General features: G+C 37.8%; 1 protein-coding gene and 1 long non-coding RNA gene across 17 annotated transcripts in view; one reads left to right on the top strand and one right to left on the bottom strand.

Annotated features, from left to right (window-relative positions):
- Window positions 1–6906, bottom strand: part of LOC137768014 (uncharacterized) — a 695061-nt gene extending 688155 nt beyond the window's left edge. For 9 of the 13 annotated variants that reach the window (XR_011074676.1, XR_011074674.1, XR_011074682.1 and 6 more), the window contains exon 1: window positions 6729–6906. This is a non-coding gene — a long non-coding RNA (uncharacterized lncRNA). Of the gene's footprint in view, window positions 1–6724 lie in introns of all 13 variants that reach the window. The other 4 variants (XR_011074680.1, XR_011074673.1, XR_011074681.1 and 1 more) reach the window with 3 other exon arrangements.
- Window positions 1385–25870, top strand: STEAP2 (STEAP2 metalloreductase). Of its 4 annotated transcripts, none has more exons than XM_068549152.1 (6): window positions 1385–1469; window positions 13420–13544; window positions 13784–14308; window positions 16808–17335; window positions 20228–20392; window positions 22358–25870. In XM_068549152.1, the coding sequence occupies exons 3-6, from the start codon at window positions 13817–13819 to the stop codon at window positions 22643–22645; spliced, it is 1473 nt and encodes a 490-aa protein (XP_068405253.1). In that variant the 5' UTR covers window positions 1385–1469; window positions 13420–13544; window positions 13784–13816; the 3' UTR covers window positions 22646–25870. The 4 variants fall into 4 exon arrangements, with proteins under 4 accessions (XP_068405253.1, XP_068405251.1, XP_068405252.1 ...); XM_068549150.1 differs by lacking the exon at window positions 1385–1469 and adding an exon at window positions 1734–1962; XM_068549151.1 differs by lacking the exon at window positions 1385–1469 and adding an exon at window positions 2002–2240.
- The last annotated feature ends 937 nt before the right edge of the window (window positions 25871–26807 follow it).

Raw genomic sequence — 26807 nt, 5'->3', positions numbered from 1 at the left:
CATGAGATTTTCCATCAAGGATGTCTTCTTATTTTAATAGTTCAGGTACGAAGAGCAGACATTCCTTCTGGAAATTGCAAATTATCGACTCATTGATTCTCTTTTAGGATAAGTGATTTCACATACAACTTGATTTTTTTTTTGAATAGCCCATGTTATGACAGTTTTTAAAAATATTTAAAATATATAGCTTTCCCACCTGTATTATACAATTTATAGTTTAGGTTTAAAAATGCTTTATTTTTTAATAACCTCTTGTGAAAGTGATATAATGCTATTGTATTTTTTAAGAACATAGGAAAGCTACTTTTCATCAACTACTAAGATTCATGAATTTCCTCCACTTGTCCTACAGAAGTGCTACAAAGATGCTAATTTCATTATTTCAGAGTAGTGTTGAAACAAAATAATAAAAATTGACATAAAATTTAATTATTTTTTTCCACTTAGCAAAGTGGAAAGAATTTTACCAGATGCCAATGCTGCCACATCATGACACACCACTGAAAGGTAGCTTATGTCTAAACTTCAAACCTCGATAATATTTGTAGGTGGAGGAGGGGGCACATGTCAAGTCAAACAAAGAATGTATTTCCAAAGCAGCATTTGCAAAGGTTAATCTGTCTATAGACTACAGAGGGGAAAGTGCAGTGTCCAATGATCGATCCAAGACCGACTTCAAGAGCTTTTTTCCTGGTTAATAAACCACCCGGAGAGATTTTTTTTAAACTTAAATTTGCTGAAATGGGGATTCACTAATGCATGCAAACAAATTCCCCAAATTTGAGAATCTTCAGTGAACTGATTTTATATTTGAGAATAAAGATCTCTTGCTTCTGCTTACATCTTCAGCACAAAAAATAAAGGATACCTGACTATTTGGCAATCTGCAGGGAGAAAATCCACATAATCCCCAAACCAAAGGTGGCCTTACAGCTCAGGAATCCTCTGAACACTCAAGGCCATTGCGGCCCTGGCAGTCAAACGTCTTTCCCAGGAACCCAGGTATCCTGACCGCCAGGCCTAACCGTCTTTTCTCCAACACCAAAGCTCCAGCGCCACCAGCTAGAGTAAAGGTCAAAGCTACCAAACTGCTATGCAGCCCGCCGGCTCTGAGGGTTCTACTATCCCAGGGAGTTTTAGAATGTGGTTCACGAAAGGGCATTTCTGAACATTTTAACTCCAAGGACACAGTCCAGCCAAAAGATGATTTGGGTGGGTAGAGGTGAAGGAAAGAACACGTACAGGATAAGAAGCGCAGTTTCTTGGAGACTTGTCAGGAACTGAGTGGGGAAGGGGGTGGGAGTGTAATAAAAAGCAAAGTCTAGAGTGGAAAGGCGACCACACAGCACTCACGCAGTGGAGGAGAAAAGTGGGCTCAACTGTTCTAGAGAGGCTTCAAAAGGAACCCTGGGGGAGCCCTGCAGGGAGGCGCAGGCCAAGGGCGGATACTCGGCAGCTCTCAGAAGGTATGGGGGTGGGGGGAGGTGGGGAGCGCGAAGCTGGAGCCGTGCCGCCCGGACGATCCCCGCCCCTCTGCTGGCCCCTCTCGGCGCTCCGCGTCCTGCCGGGCGCTCCCCACGCCTGCCCCTCCCCTGCTCCGAGCTCTCCGACTCCTCCCCGGCTCCTCGGCACTCCCACCTCGCCCGCTAGGCCCTCCACTCGGCGTCCTGGTGCCCGCCCTCACTGCGCGCAGCCCCTAGCGGCGCGTCCTGCGAGGCCGGCCTCCGCGCACCGCCCTTCCTCCCGCCCTCTCTCCTCCTCCTCCCCTCCCTGGTCCTGCGCGATCCAGCTTGGGGAGGCGGGGAAGCTGCCGGAGCGTGACCGCCGCGGCACCCAGTGTACAGCCGCGGGCCGGAGGCGCGGTTCCTAGGCCTTAGAGCCCGGGGAGGCCGCGGGAGAGTCGGCGCTGCTCGCGGAGAGCTGCGAGGCCCGCCCCTACGCGGCCCGGAGGGCGCGGAGGTGAGCGAGCTGGGGAGAGCTCTAGACGCGGTGGCGGGGGCGGAGTTGAAGGGCCAGATGCGGTCGGCGCCAAGCGCTGCATCCCTCCTCCCCTGGATTCCGCGCCGCCTGCGGCGTCCGCCTGAGCTGCTGGGGTCCTGGATCGCCTGGTACCTAGAGGCGGGGAGTGGGAAGGGTGTCTGTTCCACGGATCCCGCCCCCTACTTCCCCGAGCTCCCAGAAAGTCCTGAGGTTGGTTGGGCCCAGGAGAAAGGAGGCCAGGAGAAACATTGTCCCAGGTAGGATGTGCCCCAAAGGGAGAGGACGGGCAGGTTACCTTAGCCTCCCTGATAGTCTCCTTACCACTTTGGGTTCATGCGGAGCATTTCACTGAAGATCGGGCAGCGCTGCTTTTCGAAATCTAAGTATTTCTAGTAGTCATTTTGTTCATTACCCAGTGATGTGACCGTTGTGTGTTTAGGCCATTATGTGTTAGAAAGTAATTGGCCTCTTCTTTGAGTGTCCTAAATTATCTGAGACCTGTATTCAGCCACAGCCAAAACTTGTTGAAAATTATGCCCCAAAAATCTTGCTCTTAAAATAAAGCAGGGAGATAAAGGGAATTTTTGTCGAGAGATTTCCATTTATTATCTTCCCCACCCCTTGGAGAAGGATTGATGTCAGTTTTTACTCCTCAGGCCGCACATTTTTTAGATGGAAAAACTTATTCCAGGCCATGGTTAATTATCACTCATTGCTGTGGGTGAAAGTGCAAGTAGAATTCGAACTCCTGCCCCACCTGCCACCCTCTTGACTTTGATTGGATTCTAGTCCTGTTAACAGCCCTGATGCTGGGAACCTTTTTAGTTCTCTCCAAAGCACGTGCCCCTTCACACCCCATACACTTTTTTCTTCACCTTTATTATTTCCTCGTCGTGTTGATCTCCATTTATTTTTTCTTTCTTTAAGGCTGTATTTTTTTTTTTTTTATTCTACAGCTCTCTTGTTTCAAAGCTTAAAAGCTATCTACAGAAGAAAAACACCTGTCCTAGAGATTTTGCAGCATATTTAGAAACATAATTGGAATGGCTGCAGTTTCTTTCTCTTAGCTTGTCAGTCATTGCGGGGGTGGAGGGGTGAGGGAATGAGACAGTATTAATAATGATGAATTGAGCTAATTGTGCAGAAAGGAAATGAAAAACTGTATCCAGGTCACTTTTTATTGTACTAGTGACATGGAAAATGGACTTGAAGTGAATGAGCGTAATTATATTTTAACACTGCAGTTTCTGTAAAGGGCATTCAGGGCATCAGGAGATGCATTTATTCTGTGCTAAACCAGTAACCATGACATTGACTTAACCATGACATTGACATATCACCCACTTTCGGCCCACAAGCCTTCATCAGCAAAATGAGGGATCTTATCTACAGACCTATTACATCTCTTCTGGTCCTGACATTTTTAGATGCATTTGACAACAAAGAATATTTATTGCATTCTTATGTGTATACTATGTGCCAGGCACTGTGGAGGCAATGATGGACAAGACAAACGTGGTTCTGCCCTCAAGGAGCTTATTTTCTGGTGGGGGAAATAGTAATGAGTAAAGAACAATTACATAAGAAAGGAAACCTACCAGGGGCTCAAAACAGAACAAAACTGGAGTGAATCATTGTATTGAAGAGACATGATAGGATGTGCAGTGTTCACAGGATGGGAAAGTGATTGGTCTTTTCTACTTCAAGAAAAGGATGCTGTGGCTGGACCATAGGGAATAACAGTCATACGGGATGACATTGAAGAGTTGTGCTGGGGGACTTTCCTGGTGGTCCAGTGGTTAAGACTCCGTGCTCCCAATGCAGGGGGCCCAGATTCGATCCCTGCTCAGGGAATTAGATCCCGCATGCATGCCGCAACTAAAGAGTCCACAAGCCGCAACTAAAAAGATCCCATATGCTGCAACAAAGATCTCCTGTGCCCCAACTAAGACCCGGCACAGCCTAAATAAATAAATAATAAATTAAAAAAATATATATATATATATATTTTTTATAATTCTTTATTTTATTTATTTATTTTTGGTTGTGTTGGGTCTTCGTTTCTGTGCGAGGGCTTTCTCCAGTTGCGGCGAGCGGGGGCCACTCTTCATCGCGGTGCGCGGGCCTCTCACTATCGCGGCCTCTCTTGTTGCGGAGCACAGGCTCCAGACGCGCAGGCTCAGTAGTTGTGGCTCACGGGCCCAGCCGCTCCGCGGCATGTGGGATCTTCCCAGACCAGGCCTCGAACCCGTGTCCCCTGCATTGGCAGGCAGATTCTCAACCACTGCGCCACCAAGGAAGTCCAATAAAATATTTTTTTAAGAGTTGTGCTGGGACTAGCTAGTTCATTCAGAGCCTTCAGGTCAGGTTCATTTAGGTCAAGAAGGTGACTGTAGTTCAAAATGCAACAGGGAGCCACTGATTTTTAAGGAGGTGAAAGACATCATCTGATTTACAATTTAGGATGATCTTAGCTGCTTCCTAGAGAATGGTTTGGAAAGAAGCAAAGGAGTAAGTAGAGAGACCGTTAGAAAATGTTTGCAGAGTTCAGGTGAGAGATGAGAGAGACCTGGATTAAGCTGGTGTCATTGGAGAGGAATTTAAGAAGTATTTTGGAAAACAGAAGTTGGTGTTGGATTTTTTGTCAAGAGTGAGGGAAAACAAGGACTGGAGGATCACGCCCAGATTTCTGGCTTGAGCAACTGATGAGTAATGATATCATTTACTGAGAGGAGGAAATTTGGATGAATGCAAACAGATCTGGATAGAAAAAGTTTTTGTTTTGAACCTGTTAAGTTTGAGATGTCTATGAGGAGATCAGAACCACAGCTGCTTGGGAGGAGAAAAGGGATGGTCTCCAGGACGGAAGTGGACAGACTGTCCTTTGATAGGTGAGGTTAATGATTGTGAATTTAAGGTGAGCTGCGTTGTCTGATTTTTCTTTAGCAGCCTTCACCAACTTGGATACAGATACAGTGAAAATGGATAGCTGGGTTCTTCCAGGGCTTGGGTTTTGCCAAGTGGATGTGATGGAGAGCAAGAGAGTTGTCCTAATCTGTTCAGGCTGCTATAACAGAATATCATTGGCTGGGTGGCTTAAACCATAAACATTTATTTTTCACAGTTCTGGAGGCTGGGAAGTCCAAGATCAGAGCAATGGCAGATTCAGTCCGTTAGGGGCCTACTTCCTGGTTCATAGACAGCCAACTTCTCACTGTGTCCTCATATGGCAGAAGAGAGCCCAGAGCTCTCTGGGCTCTCTTTTTATCCCATTGATAAAGGTTTCACCCTTGTGACCTAATCCCCTCCCAAAGGTTGCACATCCTAATACCATTACATTGGGGGTTAGGATTGCAACATATGAATTGTTGGGGGATGGGGGATGATAAACATTTAGTCTGTAACAAGAGTCGATCTTTTTAAGTGAGAAATGATAAATATACACTGTGGAATCTAGGATGGATAAAGAAACTGGGAGAGTGAGAATATAGTCAGTGGATCAGATTTCTTCTACCATCTGGAATTATCAGTGTGAACATTTGACTAAGGTTATTGGAAGGCTAAGAGATAGTGCTTGGAGATATCTGAGTTGTGGTGGAGGCAAAGATTCATTGCCTTAGATGAATAAGTGAAGGAAATGAAGCCATGAGGTTGAATGCTTCATCCATTCGAATGATGAAGTAGTAGACAAGGATGACAACTGCTGGGGTAGAGAGGAAGAGTGTGTATGTATTGGGGGCCAAAGTCACTAGCGATAATGAATAAGCTAGAAGTCAGTAGATGATAGCAGTGAGTATAGGGAGAGGATATTACAAGGTGCCATGGGCTTCAAAGGAGCTTGGGGTTTGCAGGACAGAAGAAGAAAGGTTCAGATGTGGCTTTCAAAGTCAAAACTACACTAACTTCATCTCATGGCCCTGGAGGATTACATTTTCTTGATAACACATCCAAATCAGCAGGTTGTGAATGTCATCAAGATCTCTGAGGACAGCCCTTTCAGAGTTACTATTATCCAACAATTAATGCTCTAGATGTTTGTGAAACAAATTCCGTTCTGTTTTATAAAATTAATATAGCACAACAGCTGCCATTCAGCCAGAGGAATGTCAAGGAAACTCCTCTAAATTGAAAATCTTAGGATTTCATGTATCTGAGTGTAATGGAATTCTCTTAGCTTGATAATATACTTTAAGAATTAAATGCATACATCAAGTCAAATGTCCACTCAAGAAAACTGTGACCTTGAAATTTCAAGGAACCCATATGCCACTTAAATCACACTGTTAGATGGAGCTCACAAAGTAGAAGTGTCACAGTGTTAAATAAAAGCTAGCGATTACCATTATTATATAGCTATAAGTCTTGGAAACAAAAGAATTTTAGTGTTGGGAAGGAATGCAGAGTCAAGTACAACTTTTTTGTTTTCCATTTAACAAAGGAAACTAAGACTCAGAAAACAAGGTGATTTCAGAAGCCTGGGCCTATTCTTTCTCCTCGACACCACATAAACAAAACTTTCTATAAATGTCATAGTCTTTTCAATTATCTAGTCTGTATTACCTGTGAATAAGATCAAAACAAAAGGTAGAGAAACTCCAGCGCCTTGCTAGTCCAAATGTGGCCCATGAACTAGGACCATGGGTATCACCTTGAACTGCATACTGCATACTCTCAAGCCCCCCCCCCCCCAGACCTGGACAATTAGAATGTGCATTGTAGCAAGATCCCTAGATGATCATACCCACATTAAAGCTTGATAGTCGGTCCACCTGGAAATTCTCGTCTGCTCAGGTCAGCAGAACCTCTGATGCCTGGAGAACTGAGGAGAGGAGCCGCTCGTCAAGTGGAAAGAAGAGACACCCTCACTGGAACATTCTGAATTTTGAATGTTATGAACTAACAGGAACAAAGTATGCAGTGTGGTGGGATGACACATTTTAAGGAATGGCACTGCCCTTTCCAAAAAATGAAGAGAGGAAATTGCAAAATAGTGAGAGGACCTTCTGAGATAGCTCGGAGCCTGCGTGAGAAAGGGGAAAGGGCTGCATGCATATTCTACAGCTTCCAGCATGCAAGGGCAGCTGTTAGTCTCTTGCTAGGGTTATTTTTCATTATTACAAACAACAGTGTGAAAAGGAGCGTAACTGAGGATCAAAAAGCCACATCTGTTATCTCCAAATACCAAAATAAGTATGAGGTTGAATCCTAACTCTTTTAGTAGAGTTGTTTTCGATCTTGGCTGCATATTAAAACACCTGAGGATCTCTTAAAAAATCCTGATGCCCAGGCTGAACCCCAGACCGATTAAATAAAACTCTGGGTGGAGGGGCAGTGGTGAGTAGGTATCACTATGTGGTAAAGCTCCTCAGGTCACTCCCGGGTGCAGCTGGAGCTGAGAACTGCTGCTTTAGAAGGTCATTCTCCGTTGTGGGAAGAGGCAGCTCTGAGACTGAGGCTCTGCCTCTCCACTTAACCCAAGCAGTGAGTGGGACCTTCTGGTACTCCCATAGCATCCAGCAGAGTCAGCAAAACTGAAGTCATAATCTGCTGTGTGTATAAAAGCCAGTGGGGCTTTCAGGACATTGTGGGAAGTAGGATTTTTTTTAAAGAGGCATATACTCTTGGCAGGTTTTATTAAAATTTGAGTAATAACAGTTACTGCTAGTGGGAATATCCTAAAATTGGATTGTGGAGATAGTTATATAACTGTAAATACTGAAAATCATTAATTTATACATTTAAAATGGGTAAATTTCATGATATGTATATTTCACCTCAATAAAACTTATTTTTTAGTTGTTATATATGCTTCAATATTCATAATTTTATCATGTTGCTTGGATGGCAGGAAGCCACTGCCTGTTTTGCATCATTGGAGTGTTAACATCTAGCTGCATGCCTGGTGGATAGGGCTCAATAAGACATTGGATGGGGGAATGGTTGGGGATGGTGCGTGAGTATCATTATGACCTTTGGTTGTGGACTGATTTCTAAATTGATGTCAATCATCAGAGACCCCTAAAGTTCATAGCACCCAGTGGCCATTGGTGCCATTTGTAAACTGTTTATGGTATGGTATTGAAATTAGGGAAACGGGTTTGTGTAGAGGCTAGAATAGCAGGCCCATCATAGAAGATTATTTGTTTATGAATAAGTTACTGCAGTGCAGAAAAACTTGTATTTGCTAGCCAATAAATATAGGTGTCCTTATCTCAAAGTACCATCAGCAACAAGGTTATAAGATGGGGAAATTATTTCAGCCATTATAAGACCTGCTACTCCCAGCTTCATTTTAGACATACCCCCTGGTCATGTTAAATTGCAGTGCTATGAAAGCCCAGGCATGCACAGGAGACATGGCTGTGCTTGACGTAGCAGGCTATATTATGAGGTGGATGGAAGGACGTGTATAGCTTCTTCTCTGGCCTAAACACAGAAGAAAAGTGGGTTGGTGGGGAGGTCTTGGGATGTTGTTGCTTTAATTTATTGAAGAAGATCCTAAAATTTTTTATTAACTGAAGTCCTTGAGTAATACATTTTAAAAATTGAATTTCTAGACTAACCTAAATTTAACCAGAATGCTTTTTTGTTGAAAATCTTCCTACCATGAATTAGACTGCTTTCTTACCCTAGCAACTGCAACATAATAAACATATAAAGTTTTGTTTTGATGATTTAGGACCTAGAAACATCATAAAATCATATCCATATAAACGTATATATTGAATACATACTGAGCCTAGGAAATATCTTGGAAGTTACTTGTAATTTTGAATATCTCATTAAAATGCTGGTTATTTGAAAAGTCTGGAAGGCTTGGAGTTAGTCAAACTTTTGCTTTAATGCTATTATATTTCTTTTCTGAAAATCTTTTGGTTCTATAAGACATTAACACAAAAAGACACTCAGATCCAAGTATGAAATATTAATGAATCATTTGTAATTACCATAGTTTATAAAGAGAATTTCGAAGAATAGATCTGCATAGTTTTAATAAAATTACTATTTTGTAATTTTTGGAAAATGATTTTTAAATGAGGATGCATACAGATTACCCAAAAGTTTCAGCTGAGGGAAAGAATTTAATAGTCTGACTTAAGTGGATTTTAATATTCAAATAGCAAATAGTGATTGGACTGCATTATATTAGGGCAGTTATTCTCAAACTTTAATGTGCATCAGAATCACCTGAGGGCTTTTTATGAAACAGATTGCTGGGCTCCACTCCCAGGGTTTCTGATTTAGGAGGTCTCGGGTAGGGCTTAAGAATTTACATTTCTAACAAGTTCCCAGGTGATTCTGATGCTGCTGGTTGAGGGACCATGCGTTAAGAAATCACATTCTAATTTTTCAGGCAGAATTGCGGCTTTGCTTCTGGCATTGTCTAAAGGACTTAAGAATTTCTTCCAAAAAATAAAAACCTAAAAAAAAACCCCACCTCTTCCCTTAAAGAAATACTTTATTGTTATAAACATTTGGGTTTTATATGTTTATTTAAATGCTGAGAATGTAGGGAATATCTTTTTGCAACCCAAAGATCATGATAGTAAGAATCACAATTTAGTCACAGAAAATTAGATTGGGATATTTGATATTTCATCTGAGGATTAAGCAGACATCTCTAGCAGCAGGGAGTTTGTTCCAAGGTGCTTTTCTCCCCTCCCCAGAAGTGTTTTCTCTCCAACAGGCTTAAGGAGCACTTTATATAGAGAGTTTCCTAATGTCAGACCAGTAAAATAAAAAGGAGAGGGAGAGGATATATATATAGGACTGCCAACTCAAACAGCTGTTATCACTATCCTTTTATGAAAAAAGGACATTTTGACCAGTAAAGGTAGTTAAGAGATATTCTCAGAGTAAAGGACAATTTGTTAAATTGAATAATTTTATGAAAAACTCCCTATTGTATCCATATACTTTTTAATTGCTGTCAACCAGTGATAGCTTCATATTTGGGAACCAGTGCCCTAGCACTTTTAAAGTAAGGTCACAGAAAGCCAAATTTAATTTTGGATCCTTATGGTTTTAAGCTAGAATGAGCCTGTAGTGTACTGTCATGAACCTGGCTTGAAGACATTCTGTGTAATTTAGAGATTATTTCCCAAGTACAATTCATAAATATATAGAATGACTTGAGGTAAGGGAACACCATGTGATATTTTTCTCTCCCTGATTTTCTAGAATAACTATGCTCTGATCATACAGTCTAGTTCTTAATTATATGCTGATATGAGGGGTTTTTTTCTGCTTTTTATTCCAAGTACATACTGTCTCTTCCTAACTGGAATGTAAACTCCTTAAGTGTACGCACCATGCTTCTCTTCTTTATCTCTTATGTGCAAAGCACACAGTGGCCTGGATAAATTCACGCTGGATCACAGCAGAGTAGATCTGCCTTTAGATTATAGTTGCATCACTCCTTGTCAGCGGAAATGTACAACGTAAGGTGCTTATTACTCTTATTTTCAGCTATTGACATAATTCACTTCTTATAACCCCATTTTTTATGGATATCACGATTGTAAACTTCAGCTCAGCTGTTAATCAAGTGATCCAAAATGATGGCTTAGCAAATTATGAAGTGATTGATGAGGTTTTGCCCCAGTGTCTCAGCACCCATAGTTTGTGGAGATGCACTGCTTTTAAGTCTGTGTACGGGTGGGTTCCACAGGATACAGACATACTTCTTGGCTCTTTTTCCCTTCCCTCTTGAAGCAGTACACGCCTTCACAGTGTTTGCAGAGCCCCCAAAAGAAAATGAGTTCCTATCTGGGGGTTCTCCAAGAGATACCCATCAACCAATCATGTTTTGTTTTGTAGTATTAATAAATTTAGGTCTTTGGTCGGTTTTGATCTAAAAATTGGATTTATTGTTGATTGATTGATTTGATTGATTGGTTGGTAGCTAGAATTCCTAACCTTATAGCTTTGGGTTTACCTAAAACTATCCTAAGCTTGAACTGTTTAGAGTTAGTATTTCTTTTGGAAAATAAAGTTAATGGGTGACATTTGGTGATCTTGACAGTTTTAAGATTCCCCATACAATGTTTGCACTGCAATATTAGAATGAGCAGAGGTCAAAAGACTCGTATTTGAAGCCTTGTTGTGTTATCTACCAACTGTACTGTCTTTGATAAATTGCTAAGGTTCTCTAAGCCTCTGTTTCGTCATCTTTAAGATGGGCATAATATGTACTTCACAGCCATCTGAGGATTAAATAAGGTAATATATGTGAAAATATTGTGAACTATGAAATAGCACACAAGCATATGGTATATGCTTTCAGCAATACACAAATAATCCATCTCTCAGATCTGTTAAAGGCTGTTTTTTTTTTTTTCTCTCATGAATGCTTTTACATTCCTTAACACTTTGGTGAAAAGAGTCTCATTTTTTAGGCCAACTACTATTTGTAGGCACAGTCATACTATTAAAGGGTTCAGTTAGAACTTGCCATTAGAAATACAATGTGAATAAGGCCCAGACATGTTAGGACAGAGTCACTTATTAATATGTATAAAATACATGGTAAAATGAGGTACCCAGAGATGACATTATTAGGCCCTAATGTATTTTTACCCGTTCACATTCTGATGTGCAGAAGGGGTTTGAACTTGCTTTGTAAAATAAGCAGATAAGTGATACTGTTTTGTTTTTGTTTTTCATTTGAAAAGGTCTTGATCATCATGATTCTTATATTTAAAGATTTTGAAATTCTTACGTTTTGGGAGATGCTACAGTCTCTACTTAGAAGAACTTGGGACTGGGATATAGGAAACTTGGTTTCTGGTGTGTGAGTCTAGTTAACTCTTTTTACCCTTAGATAATGTATATGACTAGGGGTAGGTTGGTCAGTTCACCTTGAATTGTTTAATGAAATGAGCATTGATTTAATTATTTCTGATTCCTTTAACTGCTCCTGATTCTCCAAATAGCCAACAATATCTCCAAGAAGATGTTGACAGTTTTGTACTACCCTGGTGCCCCTGACCGCCGCCTGCCTTTCAAGGTGCATGGGGTCACTCCAAGGGAAAACAAATAATTATCACCCCTTATATCTTGAAAAGTATGAAATGAAACATGTAATAGATTAAAAAATAGTGAGTTTTCTCCTTTCCCAAGATCCAAGTTAGACATTAAGATGACTAGGTAATGCTAAGGATCAATGACATGACCAAAGAAGGAGAATACACTAATATGAACACAACCGTCACTCTTCCACCTTGCCCCTGCCCCCATATCTTTCTTAAATTCCTTACATGCACCCAGATGACACATACCTTAGCTAGACTGCCTGGGTTCTAATCCTGGTTCCTCTAGTTTCTCTCTTGTGACCTTGTACAGATTATCTTCTGCATGTGTCAGTTTCCTCATCTGCAAAATGGGCATGAGAGTATTAGTACCTATCTCATAGGGTAGTTGTGGGAATTCACTCAGTTAATTTGTAAAGCACAGAGCTGGCGCATAGTGTATGCTATATGAGTATGAGGTAATATTATTATTATCTTTTTAAAGATTAATTTACTGATGTATTTGGAGTCATTGAATATGCTCCAGTTCTAGGGTAAAAAGTTGGATTTTCCTTGCTCCAGTAATTTCAAATTTCATTTAGTAAAAACCAAAAAAAAAAATGTTTTTTAAAACATTCCACCTGCTCCTGTAAAATCCATTAAGTTCTCTGAAGTGATCCACATCTGCTGTTAGCATAAAAGAAATTGTGCATTGCGGATAAAATGGAAGAGTATTTTTTATCCAGACCCAACAGTGACACTGATTCATGGTCATCTGATTGGTATGCCTGAGCAAGTTACAACAAATATGAACCTATAAGGTGTTAGTCACTCAGAAAAGAATTTGACAGATTTTTTCCAGAAAAAAATAACTGCATCACGTTGTATGTAACCAATGGAAAACAAAAAACGGGGAGAAAAAGATTTCATAAGTACTGTGCACTTTAAGACCATAAACACATTATTAACCCCCTTTACACAGGGAAGCTATCTTTCTCTATGATAAGTTAATAGGACAGAGGGTGAATGATAGAAGTCTATCGTATTTAATTAATTCTTTGTTATATTTTGATACCTACTTTTCTGAAAATATTATTTAAGTGCAAGGTTTCATTTTTTAGTAGCTGATTTAGCTTACTCTCATTTAGTAATAAAGTCCCTCACTAGCTACTGAGGTAGACCCCATCACAAATGACTGTAGACAGTTTGGGGTTATAAATAAGTTCTTGGTTTTTATTATTGTTTTTCTGTTTTCTCTTGTCTTGTGAGCTGTGATGAACTGTCATAGTCCTTCTCTACCTTTAGTGGCATTTCTGACTTGCTGCCTCTGGTCTGCTGAGAAACTGGATAATCACACCTGTTAGAACTGTGTTTTGTAGAGTTCTCCCTTGCTGAAAACTTCAGTCTCTTTCCTCTTGTGCTCTAGAGCCTTGCTGTTCAAAGAGGGGCCCATAGGCCAGCAACATCGGCATCACCTTACTAGAAATGCAGGATCTTGGGCCTCACTCCAGACCTACTGAATCAGAATCTGCATTTTAACAAGATTCTCAGGTAATTTAAGTACGCATTAAAATTTGAGAAGCTCCACTTTAGCACATCAACTTTGTGACAGGTCATTTTTCTATTTCGAGATCCATTTTTAGCTTCAAATTGTGTCTTGCGGTGTTCGAGGTTATATAGCTTGCCAAACTATTTTACCTCTAGAAATAAGGGATGTTGTTATAACATCTAGAAGTGTATTCATGTTTGGTAATAGGTAATTGATGAACATTTTATTTTCTCTCCCCTAGGATATCCCTGGTGATCTTAGAAGAGTCTGTATTATGGAATCGATCTCTATGATGGGAAGCCCCAAGAGCCTTAGCGAAACTTTTTTGCCTAATGGCATAAATGGTATCAAAGATGCAAGGAAGGTCACTGTAGGTGTAATTGGAAGTGGGGATTTTGCTAAATCCCTGACCATTCGACTTATTAGATGTGGCTATCATGTGGTCATAGGAAGCAGAAATCCTAAGTTTGCTTCTGAATTTTTTCCTCATGTAGTAGATGTTACTCACCATGAAGATGCTCTAATAAAAACAAATATAATATTTGTTGCTATACATAGAGAACATTACACCTCCCTGTGGGACCTGAGACATCTGCTTGTGGGTAAAATCCTGATTGATGTGAGCAATAACATGAGGATAAACCAATACCCAGAATCCAATGCAGAATATTTGGCTTCATTATTCCCGGACTCCTTGATTGTGAAAGGATTTAATGTTATCTCAGCTTGGGCACTTCAGTTAGGACCAAAGGATGCCAGCCGACAAGTATGTATTTTTAAATTTTATTCTTAGTTAGATGGTATTTTGTACTTAAATAGTTAAAACAAATATCATATATTTAAAAACTGAATTTTGACACTCTCCAGTGATTATCATTTTGAAAACTATGTATGAGCTCCTGAAGATTTGTGGCCTGACCTTGTAAGGGCACATTTCTATTCCCAAAATGATGTGAAAAGCTGAGAAAATAACTGGAACTTTCCTATCATAATCAGCTAATTCAAGAAAAAGGCAAGGTTGGCAGTTGAATAATGGGCCATCTCCTTGCTTCCTCAAATATTAAAACAATCTCAATCATGTCTTTTTTCTTTCCCTCTCTCCCTCCCACCCATCCTTCCATCCTCCCTTCTTCCTTCCTTGAAGCTATTTGGTAAACAGTATCCCATCTCTGCGCGAAATGCCATGTAGTATGATCCTCAAGAAGAATGCTTTAGAAGTACCTTTTTATTTTACGTAGATTATTCATAGAATTTAAATAGTACAGTTTGTTTTATTTTAAGGGTAGATTTTAATCTGTGTGGGGAAGGTAGAAGCAGATTGGATTTCTCAGGTTCTCCTTTAATCTATGAGTTCTGTTTAGTTCAGTTTGAGAACAAAGCAGATGGGGAGCTCCATCAATGCTTTTGTGGAATGGCAGCTTTTATAAGTAAACACATAAAATAGTGCACCTTAAAAATCTTTCAAAAGTGTGGTTATGCATTATAATGAAGCATGATGATAAAATACTTTTATTTTTGTCCATAAAGACAGTTGATTAGATGTCTTAGAAAATAAATTCAAGTATTACATCACTATATGCTGCGTATCAGAGTCATGATAACCACTCATTTTGAAGTGTTTAATTTGGAAGAATATATACTTTCTTACTTTCCTAGAGAGTATTTCTGAATCCTTTTTTTCTTTTGCATATCAACCAAGGTTTGGCAATGGATACAAATCTAGCAAATTAGAGATAAACCTGAATTTAATCCTTTGCCCATATTTGTGGTGATTTTAATTATTCAACAAAAGAAATTGTAGAACAAGAGATTAAGTTCAATGTGAGCTACAGAAAGAGTTTCATTTGTATTTTGTAGTCCTTGTGGCTTTATGCATGTTTGATTTATTCTTTTAGGTTTATTATAAAATTTTAAAATTTGCAGTTTTTTTCCCAGTGAAGTAAAAACAGTTTAATCCACCATTGTCACACCTGTAATAAATTTGATAAAATTTATTTAATTTTATCAAATTAGGAAAAAAATAAAATGCTTTTCCTTACTTCTTTGGTATATATTTCTCCACCTTCCCTGCTCCATTTTAGAAGTTTATCAACATTTGTATAATAGTATAGACTTTGTCATTTATATGGTTAACATTAGATAAAATTAATAATCCTAAGAGCTCTACATTCTCACCATTATGTAACTAGGTTTAGTAGGCAAGCATTTCAGTGTGGTCTGTTTCAGAGCCTTTATATAAACATCCTCAGGGATACATTTAGGAATTTGTTTTCCCTGAACATAGCTCAGAGATTTTATAGCAAAATTTTTCTAACTCTAATCCTGGCTCACTCCAGCCAGGAACTTGTGAACTTGGTGTTCAACAAATATTTGTGAATTCTCAACTACATTACAATATCTAAGAGGTTTTGGTAGTTTGAAAGCCCACTCTCACCCCCACTGATCACAATCACATCTTAGAGTTCCCATAGAGGTAACAGCTCTTAGAAAATGGCAGTTACTTTACTGTTTAACTAAGCCTATTAATGCTATTTTTTTCCCCATCAAATATATTATCCTCATTTAAAGATGAAAGAATTTCCTAATTCTGACCAATGAAATAATATACCTGAGATTATCCATGGTTTTGGTGAATTGGTTTCTAAGCCAAAAGTTAAATTTTATAAATAGTATAGAATCATGACATCATTTAGAGGTTTTAATTACAAATTCAACCATTCAGTATCCATGCTTATCTTTTCCCTTGCTGAATAGCCATAAAGGGCAATGCTTGAAATCACTCTACTTGGCAGAATCGCTAGTCCTAGAACTAAGTACTGCCCACCAAAGCCTGGAGAGCCAGCCCCACCCAGTTCCCTGCAGGAGTGAGAGAGCTGGACAGGGGAGGGGCATGGCCTGCAGCTCAAACTCCACCTAGACTGTTGGAGGGAAGACCTTACCTTGTCTGCTCCGAACCTGGTGATCTAGACACCTTTCTCTCCTCCCGCCTCCCTTCCCCTGAGGACTTCTGTTCCCAGGTTCAAGCTAGATTTTTCTGCATTTTCTTTTCACGTCATTGAAGGTAGCAAGGACTTTGTTGTTTTTATGATACTATTTTAACCTATAAATAAATAGATTAATAAATTAATAAATGCTTTATCTCCTTAATTTTTTTGCATCACGCAGGGTCATCATAAGTAATGCTCTGTGGATTAAATGGAGCGTGTGATTGTTACCATTTTTATAAGCAATAATAGTAATGATGAGTCTTCTGTTTTTTCCATAGGTTTATATATGCAGCAACAATATTCAAGCTCGACAACAGGTTATTGAACTTGCCCGTCAGTTGAATTTCATTCCCGTTGACTTGGGATCATTATCATCAGCCAGGGAGATTGAAAATTTACCCCTGCGACTATTTACTCTCTGGAGAGGGCCGGTGGTAGTAGCCATAAGCCTGGCCACGTTTTTCTTTCTTTATTCTTTTGTCAGAGATGTGATTCATCCATATGTTAGAAACCAGCAGAGTGACTTTTACAAGATCCCTATTGAAATTGTGAATAAAACCTTGCCCATAGTTGCCATTACTTTGCTGTCCCTGGTCTACCTGGCAGGTCTCCTGGCAGCTGCTTATCAGCTTTATTATGGCACCAAGTATAGGAGATTTCCACCTTGGTTGGAGACCTGGTTACAGTGTAGAAAACAGCTAGGATTACTAAGCTTTTTCTTCGCTTCAGTCCATGTTGCCTACAGCCTCTGCTTACCAATGAGAAGGTCAGAAAGATACTTGTTTCTCAACATGGCTTATCAGCAGGTATGGGACGTGCTTGATATTTATCTGATGCTAGTAAAATACTTGATTATTATAATTTGTAAAACGTGAGATTTAAAACAGTGTACAACTTCACATACCTTGTAATAGAAATTTTGGTATATTTAGGGAAGAGAAAGAATTGTTCTTTAAACAATGTTTCTGCACAAGAATTATGCGGCTAATTCAGAATCATTTAGAATAAAAGCTGCTACCATCCCTTCTTTGCAGAATAAGAACAGAGAGGTGAAGAGTTGGGTTTTGTTTTCTTTTTTTAATATTACAATTGCAGTGACTACTTTCAGCATCAGTTAATTATTTCACAATTGGCCATGTTCCATGAAATAATAAGGCAGCTCTCAGTAAACATACACAATAAAATTAGAACTAGTGAAAATATAAAACAGAATAGGAAGTCAAGATCAGGAGACACACACAAGGTTTTTGTTATCATAAAGCAGGAAAGATACTGGTTCCTCAGGTGAACCTTTTCTAGCACTTAGCTCTTCAAGAAAATCTCTGGGAGAGCTTCATAGAAAGGGCTGATGGAATAGACTATGATTTTCCTCAATAATTTCCATTCAGCAAATGTAAGGGGTTTCACTGAAGCTCTTTGATGTAGCATTTCTCAATGAAAGCTGAGGACCGTGTACTAAACAAATGTGTAAGAGCTTTTGCATTTTATAAGAAACCAAGGCATCATGGTCCAAGTATGTAGCATCCAGTACTTACACTTGTTTCAACAATAAAACCTAAAATAATTTGAAAAAAATTACTAGATTGATGTTCTTTAAGCCATTCTCTCTAAAAATAACCACTTAAATGACTACTAAGGCTTTGATATCTACTCCACCAGCTTCCTCACCTCCTTCAAGTCTTCAATTTGTTGACACAAATAATAAACAATCAATAATAAGAATAGAAGAGAGTTTTATTTGCGCCAAACTGAAGACAACCTCTCAGTAGCTCTGAGGGGACTCTTCTGAAGGGGCAGGGAAGGAGCCAGTGTGTATATGAATTTTTTGGCTAGGAAATAAGTGTAGTCAAACATACATCTTTGATAAAGAATTACTGCTAATCACAAAGAAGAGATACCTCAAGTTAATGATTTTAGTGCTTTTCTATATATGGGAAGATGCAAGAATCTGGGGTCATTGAAATTCTTCCTGAGATACGCATCTTAACTACCTAGGGGCCAATATTTCAAAGCACAGAAAGCCTCATCCTGTTTTTTTTTCCTCCTGAATTCCCCTCAGGGCTCGCTGACAGTGGGTTGTGACTGAACCCTTTGTATAACTTGATGATGGGCAACATTCTTCCCTTTAATGGTAAAGCTGATGTACAATGTATGTTTGACAGGCCGTAAGACAGGCTGTTCTAATTAGCATAAAGTTCAAGCCAAATCATGTATAAGCCAGAATGACTTCCCCATACCTCAACATGTGAAAATTTCTTCCATCAAGTTCTTACCTCCTCAGCGAGGCCTTCATTTGGACACCAGTTTACATTCTGCCACCTGCTTCTGACTCAACCCTGGTACTCTCAGCCCCTCTTACTTTACCTGCTCTTCTTTGTCTTTGTTCAGTAGTATTTACCACCTTCTAACACACTTTGTGTTCTTTGTTTATTTACTGTTCTCTGCCTTCTCTCATCATAATGTAAGTTCACAAGAGGAGGGATCTTTGTTTCGTTCACTGATATATTCACAGTTCCTAATGCCTGGAACTGTGCCTGACACATTGTAGACACTCAAAAAACATACTCATGGAGCAAAGGGATGAATTGGGAGGGCTTGTAGATAAGATTCAGGTTGTAATCTCCGGGTATACTGGGGTATGCTGTTATTCTGTATTGTTGTATAGACACCAAATGAGATAATAAGAGCCTTTATCCACAGATAAGCTCTGTGGCTCTTTTCAGGATGTTGGTATGATTGCTTCAGGGAACAATGGCTAAGAAATAGCTTTTCTCTCTCTTTTTTTTTTTTTTTTTTAAATTTCAAATATGTTTGGTTACCTGGAATTGGACAAAAAGTTAAGCTGGTGTTAAGTTAGAATGTTTTCCATGAATAGATTACTTAAACCAAAGCTTTAACCCAAGGAATCCAAGCCTTGATTTATACTCTAATTATATTGTTTGCATGTAAATAGACAATTCTAAAAGTAGTCCCTATGCAGAATATGACATATTCAGAGTTAAACTCTGGCTTGATTATATGTGCATTATCAATGTAAGGGAAAGTACTGAATGAGGCAACTGGACAGTTGGAAATATTAATGAGGCCATTCAAGTGGTTAAGTATTTGCACTCCTTAGGGCTTTATCCTCAGGGAAGTCTCAGCTTCCTGGGGAAAAGAAGGTAAGAAGAGGTAAATCAACATATAAATATTCTTCATGTGAGAAAGGAAGGCACAGACATAGTTTAGAAATTCCCTGCCTGGATTCTAAATTGAACTAAGGCCAGAATGTACCCAAAATATTCAACCAAGTTTAAACTAACTTGTAAAAGCACCAGAAAACTAAGTCTAACTGTCAGTACTTCTTTTGTGTCCCTCTGGAACCAACCACTCAGTATTTCACGGTCTTGGGACTCCAGAGTCCCTGTCACCATGATGTATTACAAATGTGATGACAGATTTACCCACCCTTCTCACATGTGGGTGAGGAAGGAGAGAATCTTAGTCCTCTTTTTGTTGAACTCTCCCTTCTCTTTCCCTCACACCTGGAACAATACCATCCAGTAATAGGTTCTCCATAACAGTTTGTTAAATTGCATTAGTGCAACTCAAATGTTATATGTCCATATATGACATATTCTTAGGCCAAGAGTGAACTCTGTGCTGAATCAGTTAATATTCTACCAAACAAAGGAAATTCATGTTTGCTTTCTTGTTAGGTTCATGCAAATATTGAAAACTCTTGGAACGAGGAAGAAGTTTGGAGAATTGAAATGTATATTTCCTTTGGTATAATGAGCCTTGGCTTACTTTCCCTCCTGGCAGTCACCTCCATCCCTTCAGTGAGCAGTGCTTTAAACTGGAGGGAATTCAGCTTCATTCAGGTATGTGGGGTTTGTTTGGTGAGGGACTGGGTGACATAGATTTTTAATTCCAGTTAAGTACAGTTGGATTTTAAATATGCTGCTAATAAAAGAGTGCCCCTGGGACTGCTCTTCATGCATCTAGCTCATGGAATGTTATATCGCTAGAGGCCAGCTTAGGACCGTTCTGGTTTAGTAAGTGAAAGACCAGTACAGGACTTTACTGGAAAGCTTTGATAGTACTGCCTACTATGTTACAGATAAAGGTTATTTGAAAAATAAAAAAAAAAAAAGTGGGGGATGAATGAGCTTAGATCAAGTTTAATACCAAAGTCAATTTATTATTGGGCAAATGAATGAACACTTACTTTATATTTTGAGTCATCTTGATCTGTCTAGAAAAGTCTCATTCATTGTAATTCAAGTGGAGAGAAGCTCAGTCTGAATATTTTAAAGGAAATGTGTATACACACACAAACACAAGTGGTAGTTAATGGATTCTGGCAAGCAACCAGCCTTATCATTCTTGTTAGTATATGTATTTGGTGCATCAGTTGTATACATATGTATATGAGTGTCTACAAAGGGGTTTCAAGATAACATTGTGTTCTTTGACGAGTTAAACATTCACTTTCTCCAGTAATAGCTATTTAATACATTTGCATACTTTAAAAATATATAACTCAAACTGAGACCCTACCTAAATTACCATAAAATCAGTATTGGTTGTATCCGAATGGTTTATAGCACAATATGCAGATGAGTGTCATTTGGTGGTACACTAAATTTTGTTTCTTTTTAGTTTTGGTTTTTGCCTATTCGCTTGAGGTTTTTTTTTAAGTGATATAAAAATCTCATTCAAATTAAGGACATATCCCTCGTCTAAATTCATTTTTCCTTTTTGAGGGAAATAAAATCTGAATACTTTCCCAACTGCTAGTTTAATCACACCTGAAAAGAAATAGAAGGCCCACTGATAAAAGGTGCTAGACGGGTGCAAAGTATCATTATAAATTTAGATGAGTAATTGCAAGCAGAACAATTTTCTGCGAGAGAGTTGATCCTTCCCCAGTGAAGTTAGAAGTTACATTATTATGCCGATGTAGTACTACATTTTGTGTAACATAGACCATTTCTTAAATAAGCAATTAAACATAATGTAGGGAACCCAAAATGCTGAACTTTTTGATTTTAACCTGTGAACTGTTTAACAAAGTACTCTTAATAATCTCATTTAATATGGTTGATAAAGCCATTTGAAATGCTTTTTATGTTACATATTAATACTGTAAGATTTTTCACATTTATCTTCAACTAGTATATATGCGTGTGTATACTCATGAGAATGCTCTTCAGCATTTAATTTTATTATATACGTATGTATACATGTATTATATACACACATACACACATTTATTTTAAAAAAGATACACAACTGGTAGAAATGTGGATAACTTTTATAAAGGAGTTTTCCAGTTTTTATCAGTATCCTTAAGGAAAACCCAGATGTTTTGACCAGTAATCCCACTATTAGAAATCAATTCTAAGGAAATAAACCAAAATATAGAAACGGGCTTAAAGTGACATTATAGTTGAGGAAAGTAGGAAACAGAGTAAATGATCAACAAAAAGGAATGGTTAGGTAAAGTACAGCACATCCATTCAATAGAATATCATATACCATTAAAGTCATGTTTTCATATTTAATGACAGGCAAAGGTTCTGGATGTGATAAATAGAATAATCAGAATATTAGACTATATGCAATACAGCCTTATTTGTGTCAAAAAAAGTGCATATAAATATATAAGAAATATATGAAAATACTAAAATTGTTTAATGCAGTAGAGAACAAAGAGTAACTCAGTAATTTAAGATAAAATAGTGTTATCAAAATATAAACTTGGTAGATCTGGATGGGCTAATTTATGAGTTTGAATAATTTGCTTCTTCTTCTGTTTCTTTTTCTTCCTCCCCTATCTCAAGTCTACACTTGGCTATGTTGCTCTGCTCATAAGTACTTTCCATGTTTTAATTTATGGATGGAAACGAGGTTTTGAAGAAGAGTACTACAGATTTTATACACCACCAAACTTTGTTCTTGCTCTTGTTTTGCCCTCAATTGTAATTCTGGGTAAGATCATTTTACTCCTTCCATGTATAAACCGAAAGCTAAAGAGAATTAAAAAGGGCTGGGAAAAGAGCCAATTTCTAGAAGAAGGTATTGGAGGAGCAGTTCCTCATCTCTCACCAGAGAGGGTTACAGTAATGTGATGATAAATGGTGCTCCCTGGTGCCATATAAAGTTCTCCTCATGCCATTATTTTTATGACTTCCTTTATCTGCAGTTGTAAGTGCACTGTCAAATTGCTATGGGCTGAAACCTCTTCAGTGAGATCTCAACTGAATTAGTGGTAGAATTTTCTTCAAATTTATTTTCACTAATGTCACATTTTGCCAATATGAGTTTTTATAGTCAACTTATTGTTGAAATGTAGGTATGTTTTGTTTTGTTTTGTACAATCGTAAGACTATTGTTATTTTAAGAAACTTTATTCCATAATCAGGCAGAAATATTTGTAGTTAATAATATAGATACAACATAATGTTAAAAAACTTTGCACACCAGCAGAACTTTAAGTTTTAATATAATTCAATAGATATATTTCTTTTCTGAAGCTTCAGTAAGGTTTTAATTATTATCCAGCTTAAGAAATAGAAATGCATAACCATACATTATTTTTAAGAAAGGACACATTACATTAGCATCTAGGAAAGGGTGCGTGGTTAAAATCCCTATATTCCTTTCATAAGATCGGGTTTGAAGAATGTAATCAATTGTATGAACCAATGTGATTTATAAACAAACACAAATTAAAGAGACAGACTGAACTTGAAATTATGTTTAAAATGCATTGGAGACATGGACTATATACTGATAATGTGTACCTCATGAAAGATTTTATTCTTTGTCTTGTTACAGAGCAGTTTTATTTGCATATTAATATACTGATCAGGGAGAAGACAGTAACATCTGGCCTCCAAAACTGATCTTTCTCATCTAGTACCAATCTTGGGAATCTTATAATTGTTTCTAGTTAGAGGGAAAGTGTTACGTTTACACACAAGGAGTTGTCAGCTGATCTAAGCTGTTGCACCTTAGCCAGTCATACTCCGAATGGTACAGGATTTTACTGACATTCGTGGATGGATTATAACCTGCCAGGCACTGTTCTAAGCACTTTACTTGTATTTTCCCATTCAGTACTTACAACAACCCCATGACAGAGGTAGCTATTATCCTCATTTTACATATAAGGATACTGGAGCATAGAAAAGTTAAGTAATTTGCCCAAGGTCATGCAGTTAGTAGGTGGCAGAGCCAGCATTCAAGTCCAGGCAGTCATATTTCAGAGGCTACAGTTTTAGCCGCTAGGCTGTATGACCCCTGCCCCATCCCCATGCATACCAATCTAGATGCTTCCTCTTTGATATAAAGGCACTGACATTCTTTACAGTGTGTTGTGGGTGTCAAACGATATATGAAAATATTGTAATCATAAATTTATCATTGCCTGTGGGATAATCCACACTTACCCTAGGAGAGGATCTTGCCTGGGACAGGACCCGGGAGATCCATGGCAGTCCATAGGCCTCCCTGTGCAGTGAGGGACTCCAGCAGAGACAGGACCACAGCAGTTTTAATGAATGGCTGAGGTCCTACAGAATCTTAAAAAGTCCCTGTAGAGTTGGTCATCTCTTTTTCTCTTCTTGAGAAGTCCTCCTGCCTGCTCAGCCACTAATTAGGGAGCAGTTTGCAAGCATGAAGGATATTTAGATGAGCAGTTAATTATAAATGTACTCTAGAGACATAGAATCATACAGATTATTCATGAAAGTTTTCAGTGCTGACATTCCACATTAAAATTGCATTTTGTTCATACTTTGGTTAGAAAGCCCTATGTTTTTTTTCCATTTGCTCTTTCCTTATTAAAATAGAAAGTTGCAGACAGATACAATTATATGTATTCCTCCTCCTGAAATTATAACATTTTTAAACTTACCCAGTAAGGTTCTACTGAATCCAGCTGCCAAAGATAAATGGACTTTTACTTAGTGGAGGCTACCTTTCCCACCAATGGCTCCTTCCCTACTACCGCATCATGTCAGTTTGGTAAACTATTCATGATTCTCTGATGTCCTCTTCTTGCTGAATTTTAGTAGCTTGTACTTTTTACTTGAGCTTTTCTTTTTTCTTTATTTTAATTATATTCTTTCCCTCTTGATAATCATTTACTTGTTAGTTCTCAGTAGGGATTCAGTTGGGTGATAACTTAAAGGTAAACACCTATAAACTATATAGTGGACTAGTGACATTAAGAGCATATTTTTAATATTTTCTCGTTCCTATAGTTCCACTCCCTTAAGCCCATACTTGCACCATTTAATGTGAAAATACAATGAAATATTTTTAAAAGTTAGATGACTACTGAAGTATATTGTTGCATGTATATATTAATTAGCCAATAAGATAAATAAAATTATCACTATTACAGATAAGTGGGGCCTTTGAAAATACGAAAAAACAAAGTTTATGAAAATGTATATAAGATGTAACAGTTGTTTGAAACGGTGATATCTCCTTTTCAGTACTACAAAGAGGAAATAATTTTGAAGTTTTAGAATAAATATAATATATTCATTATAATTCTAAGTGTTTTAAAAGCTTTTCTAAAAATGCAAAAAAATATTGACTTTTAACTGCTTTACTTAAATGACTTTTAATTGCTTTATTTTACTATTTCGTACCTGATTATTTTTCTTAGTCATTATTTCTCATAATCATTCTTTAAAAATCATTACTCTGGCCTCAGAAGTAGGACTGAATTCTGCTCTTGCTAGATGTGAGAAAGTAGTGGGAACTTTAAAGTAGTGGGATTTTTTTTTCCTCAACTGTATTTTGAGAAGCGCCCCTGAGAAAATTTTAAGAATGTAGAAAATATACCTAGTTTTAATCCTATGCAAAATAATTAAGTAATTTTTTTCCTAAGAGGAAATTAATCATTGACTGAATCATGCTACCTAGCTTTTGTGTGCAGATTCCATGTCTCCTCTATTAAGAATATTTAAAATCATGTTTAAATAAGAATATATTCATGCTAGCATATATTTTTCAAAGCATATATGGAAATTCGCCTAGACTGTCTACATGTAGAGATTTTTATTTAAATTTCAAAATATTTTAAAGTATGAATAAATTATATTTATAGGTATTTATCAGAGAGAAATATTTTGTGCTACATATGGGATTGGTTAATGAGCTCCACTGTTAAACTACCTAATTTCTTAAAATTAGCATAATCTTGAGTTGATTAAGGAATTTTACTTTTAAAATTAATTTGATAATAGTAACTCAATGTATATTAATCCTTACAGTCAAATTATGAAAATTATTTGTGTAAAAGGGCTTTTAAGAATATATCATATCCAATTTTTTTATTGTTTATCTCTTATGTAATATGTAAAATCTTAATTCTTTTTAATTGCCTTTTGCCATTAAACTATTTCATAATAACTTCTGTACAGAGAGGTTTCTCCTCCAAAAAAGTTTTGTGAAAGTTAAAGATTCTTATGTGATGTTTTAAATAAAGTACCATCAATGTAATTTATAAATATTTCTTTAGGAATATTATGAACACCGAAACTGTGTCAGTCTATAAAATCTCTGTTTTGAAATAAGTATTTAAACAGCCTAAAATGTCGTGTTGAAATTATTTTGTAAATTCATGACTTAAAGCACACATAGTATAATAACCTGAGTCTAGTGTTAAGATTTATATTTGCAATGTGTTGTCATGAAAATGAGCTGCTCCACCCTCAACTGTTCATAAGTCAGTAAAGCAAATTCTGATACATCTTCAGTATATGTAATTGCTCTAAATGACACTGTAATAATTTTAGTGGAAACACAATTTGTTCATACCTTTGAATACTGAATTTTATAGGGATGAATAGGTTCTTCAATTTTTTTTAAATGCAAGAAAACTATAAAGTGCTAATATTCAGAGATTCTGTCAATATGATACCAAAAAACATTTAGTTCAGCTTAACACATGTACACACAGTAGTCCCCTCCTTACCATAGTTTCATTTTCTGTGATTTCAGTTACTCACAATCAGCCATGGTCTGAAAATATTAAATGGAAAATTCCAAAAATAAACAATTAATAACTTTTAAATTGTGTGCCATTCTGAGTAGCATGGTAAAATCTCGGGCATTCCTGCTCCATCCCGCCCACCCAGGAGGTGAATTATCCCTCTGTTCGGTGTATCCTTTCCATTAGTCACTTAGTAGCTGTCTTGGTTATCAGATCGACTGTTGTGGTATCACAGTGCTTGTAACCCTTATTTTACTTAATAATGGTCGCAAAGTACA

The sequence above is a fragment of the Eschrichtius robustus genome, chromosome 8, assembly GCF_028021215.1.
Source record: "Eschrichtius robustus isolate mEscRob2 chromosome 8, mEscRob2.pri, whole genome shotgun sequence".
In the NCBI taxonomy this organism is placed as follows: Eukaryota; Metazoa; Chordata; class Mammalia; order Artiodactyla; family Eschrichtiidae; genus Eschrichtius; species Eschrichtius robustus.
Note: the sequence above shows the minus strand (reverse complement) of the source record. Positions and strands in the feature narration are given on the sequence as shown.

Bases quoted from the DNA above. Each gene is read 5' to 3' on its own strand.
- STEAP2 (XM_068549152.1), top strand. From the start codon at position 13,817: ATGGAATCGATCTCTATGATGGGAAGCCCCAAGAGCCTTAGCGAAACT. The intron at 14,309-16,807 runs GTATGTATTTTT...TTTTTTCCATAG, and splicing joins CAAAGGATGCCAGCCGACAA to GTTTATATATGCAGCAACAA. The intron at 17,336-20,227 runs GTATGGGACGTG...CTTTCTTGTTAG, and splicing joins TCAACATGGCTTATCAGCAG to GTTCATGCAAATATTGAAAA.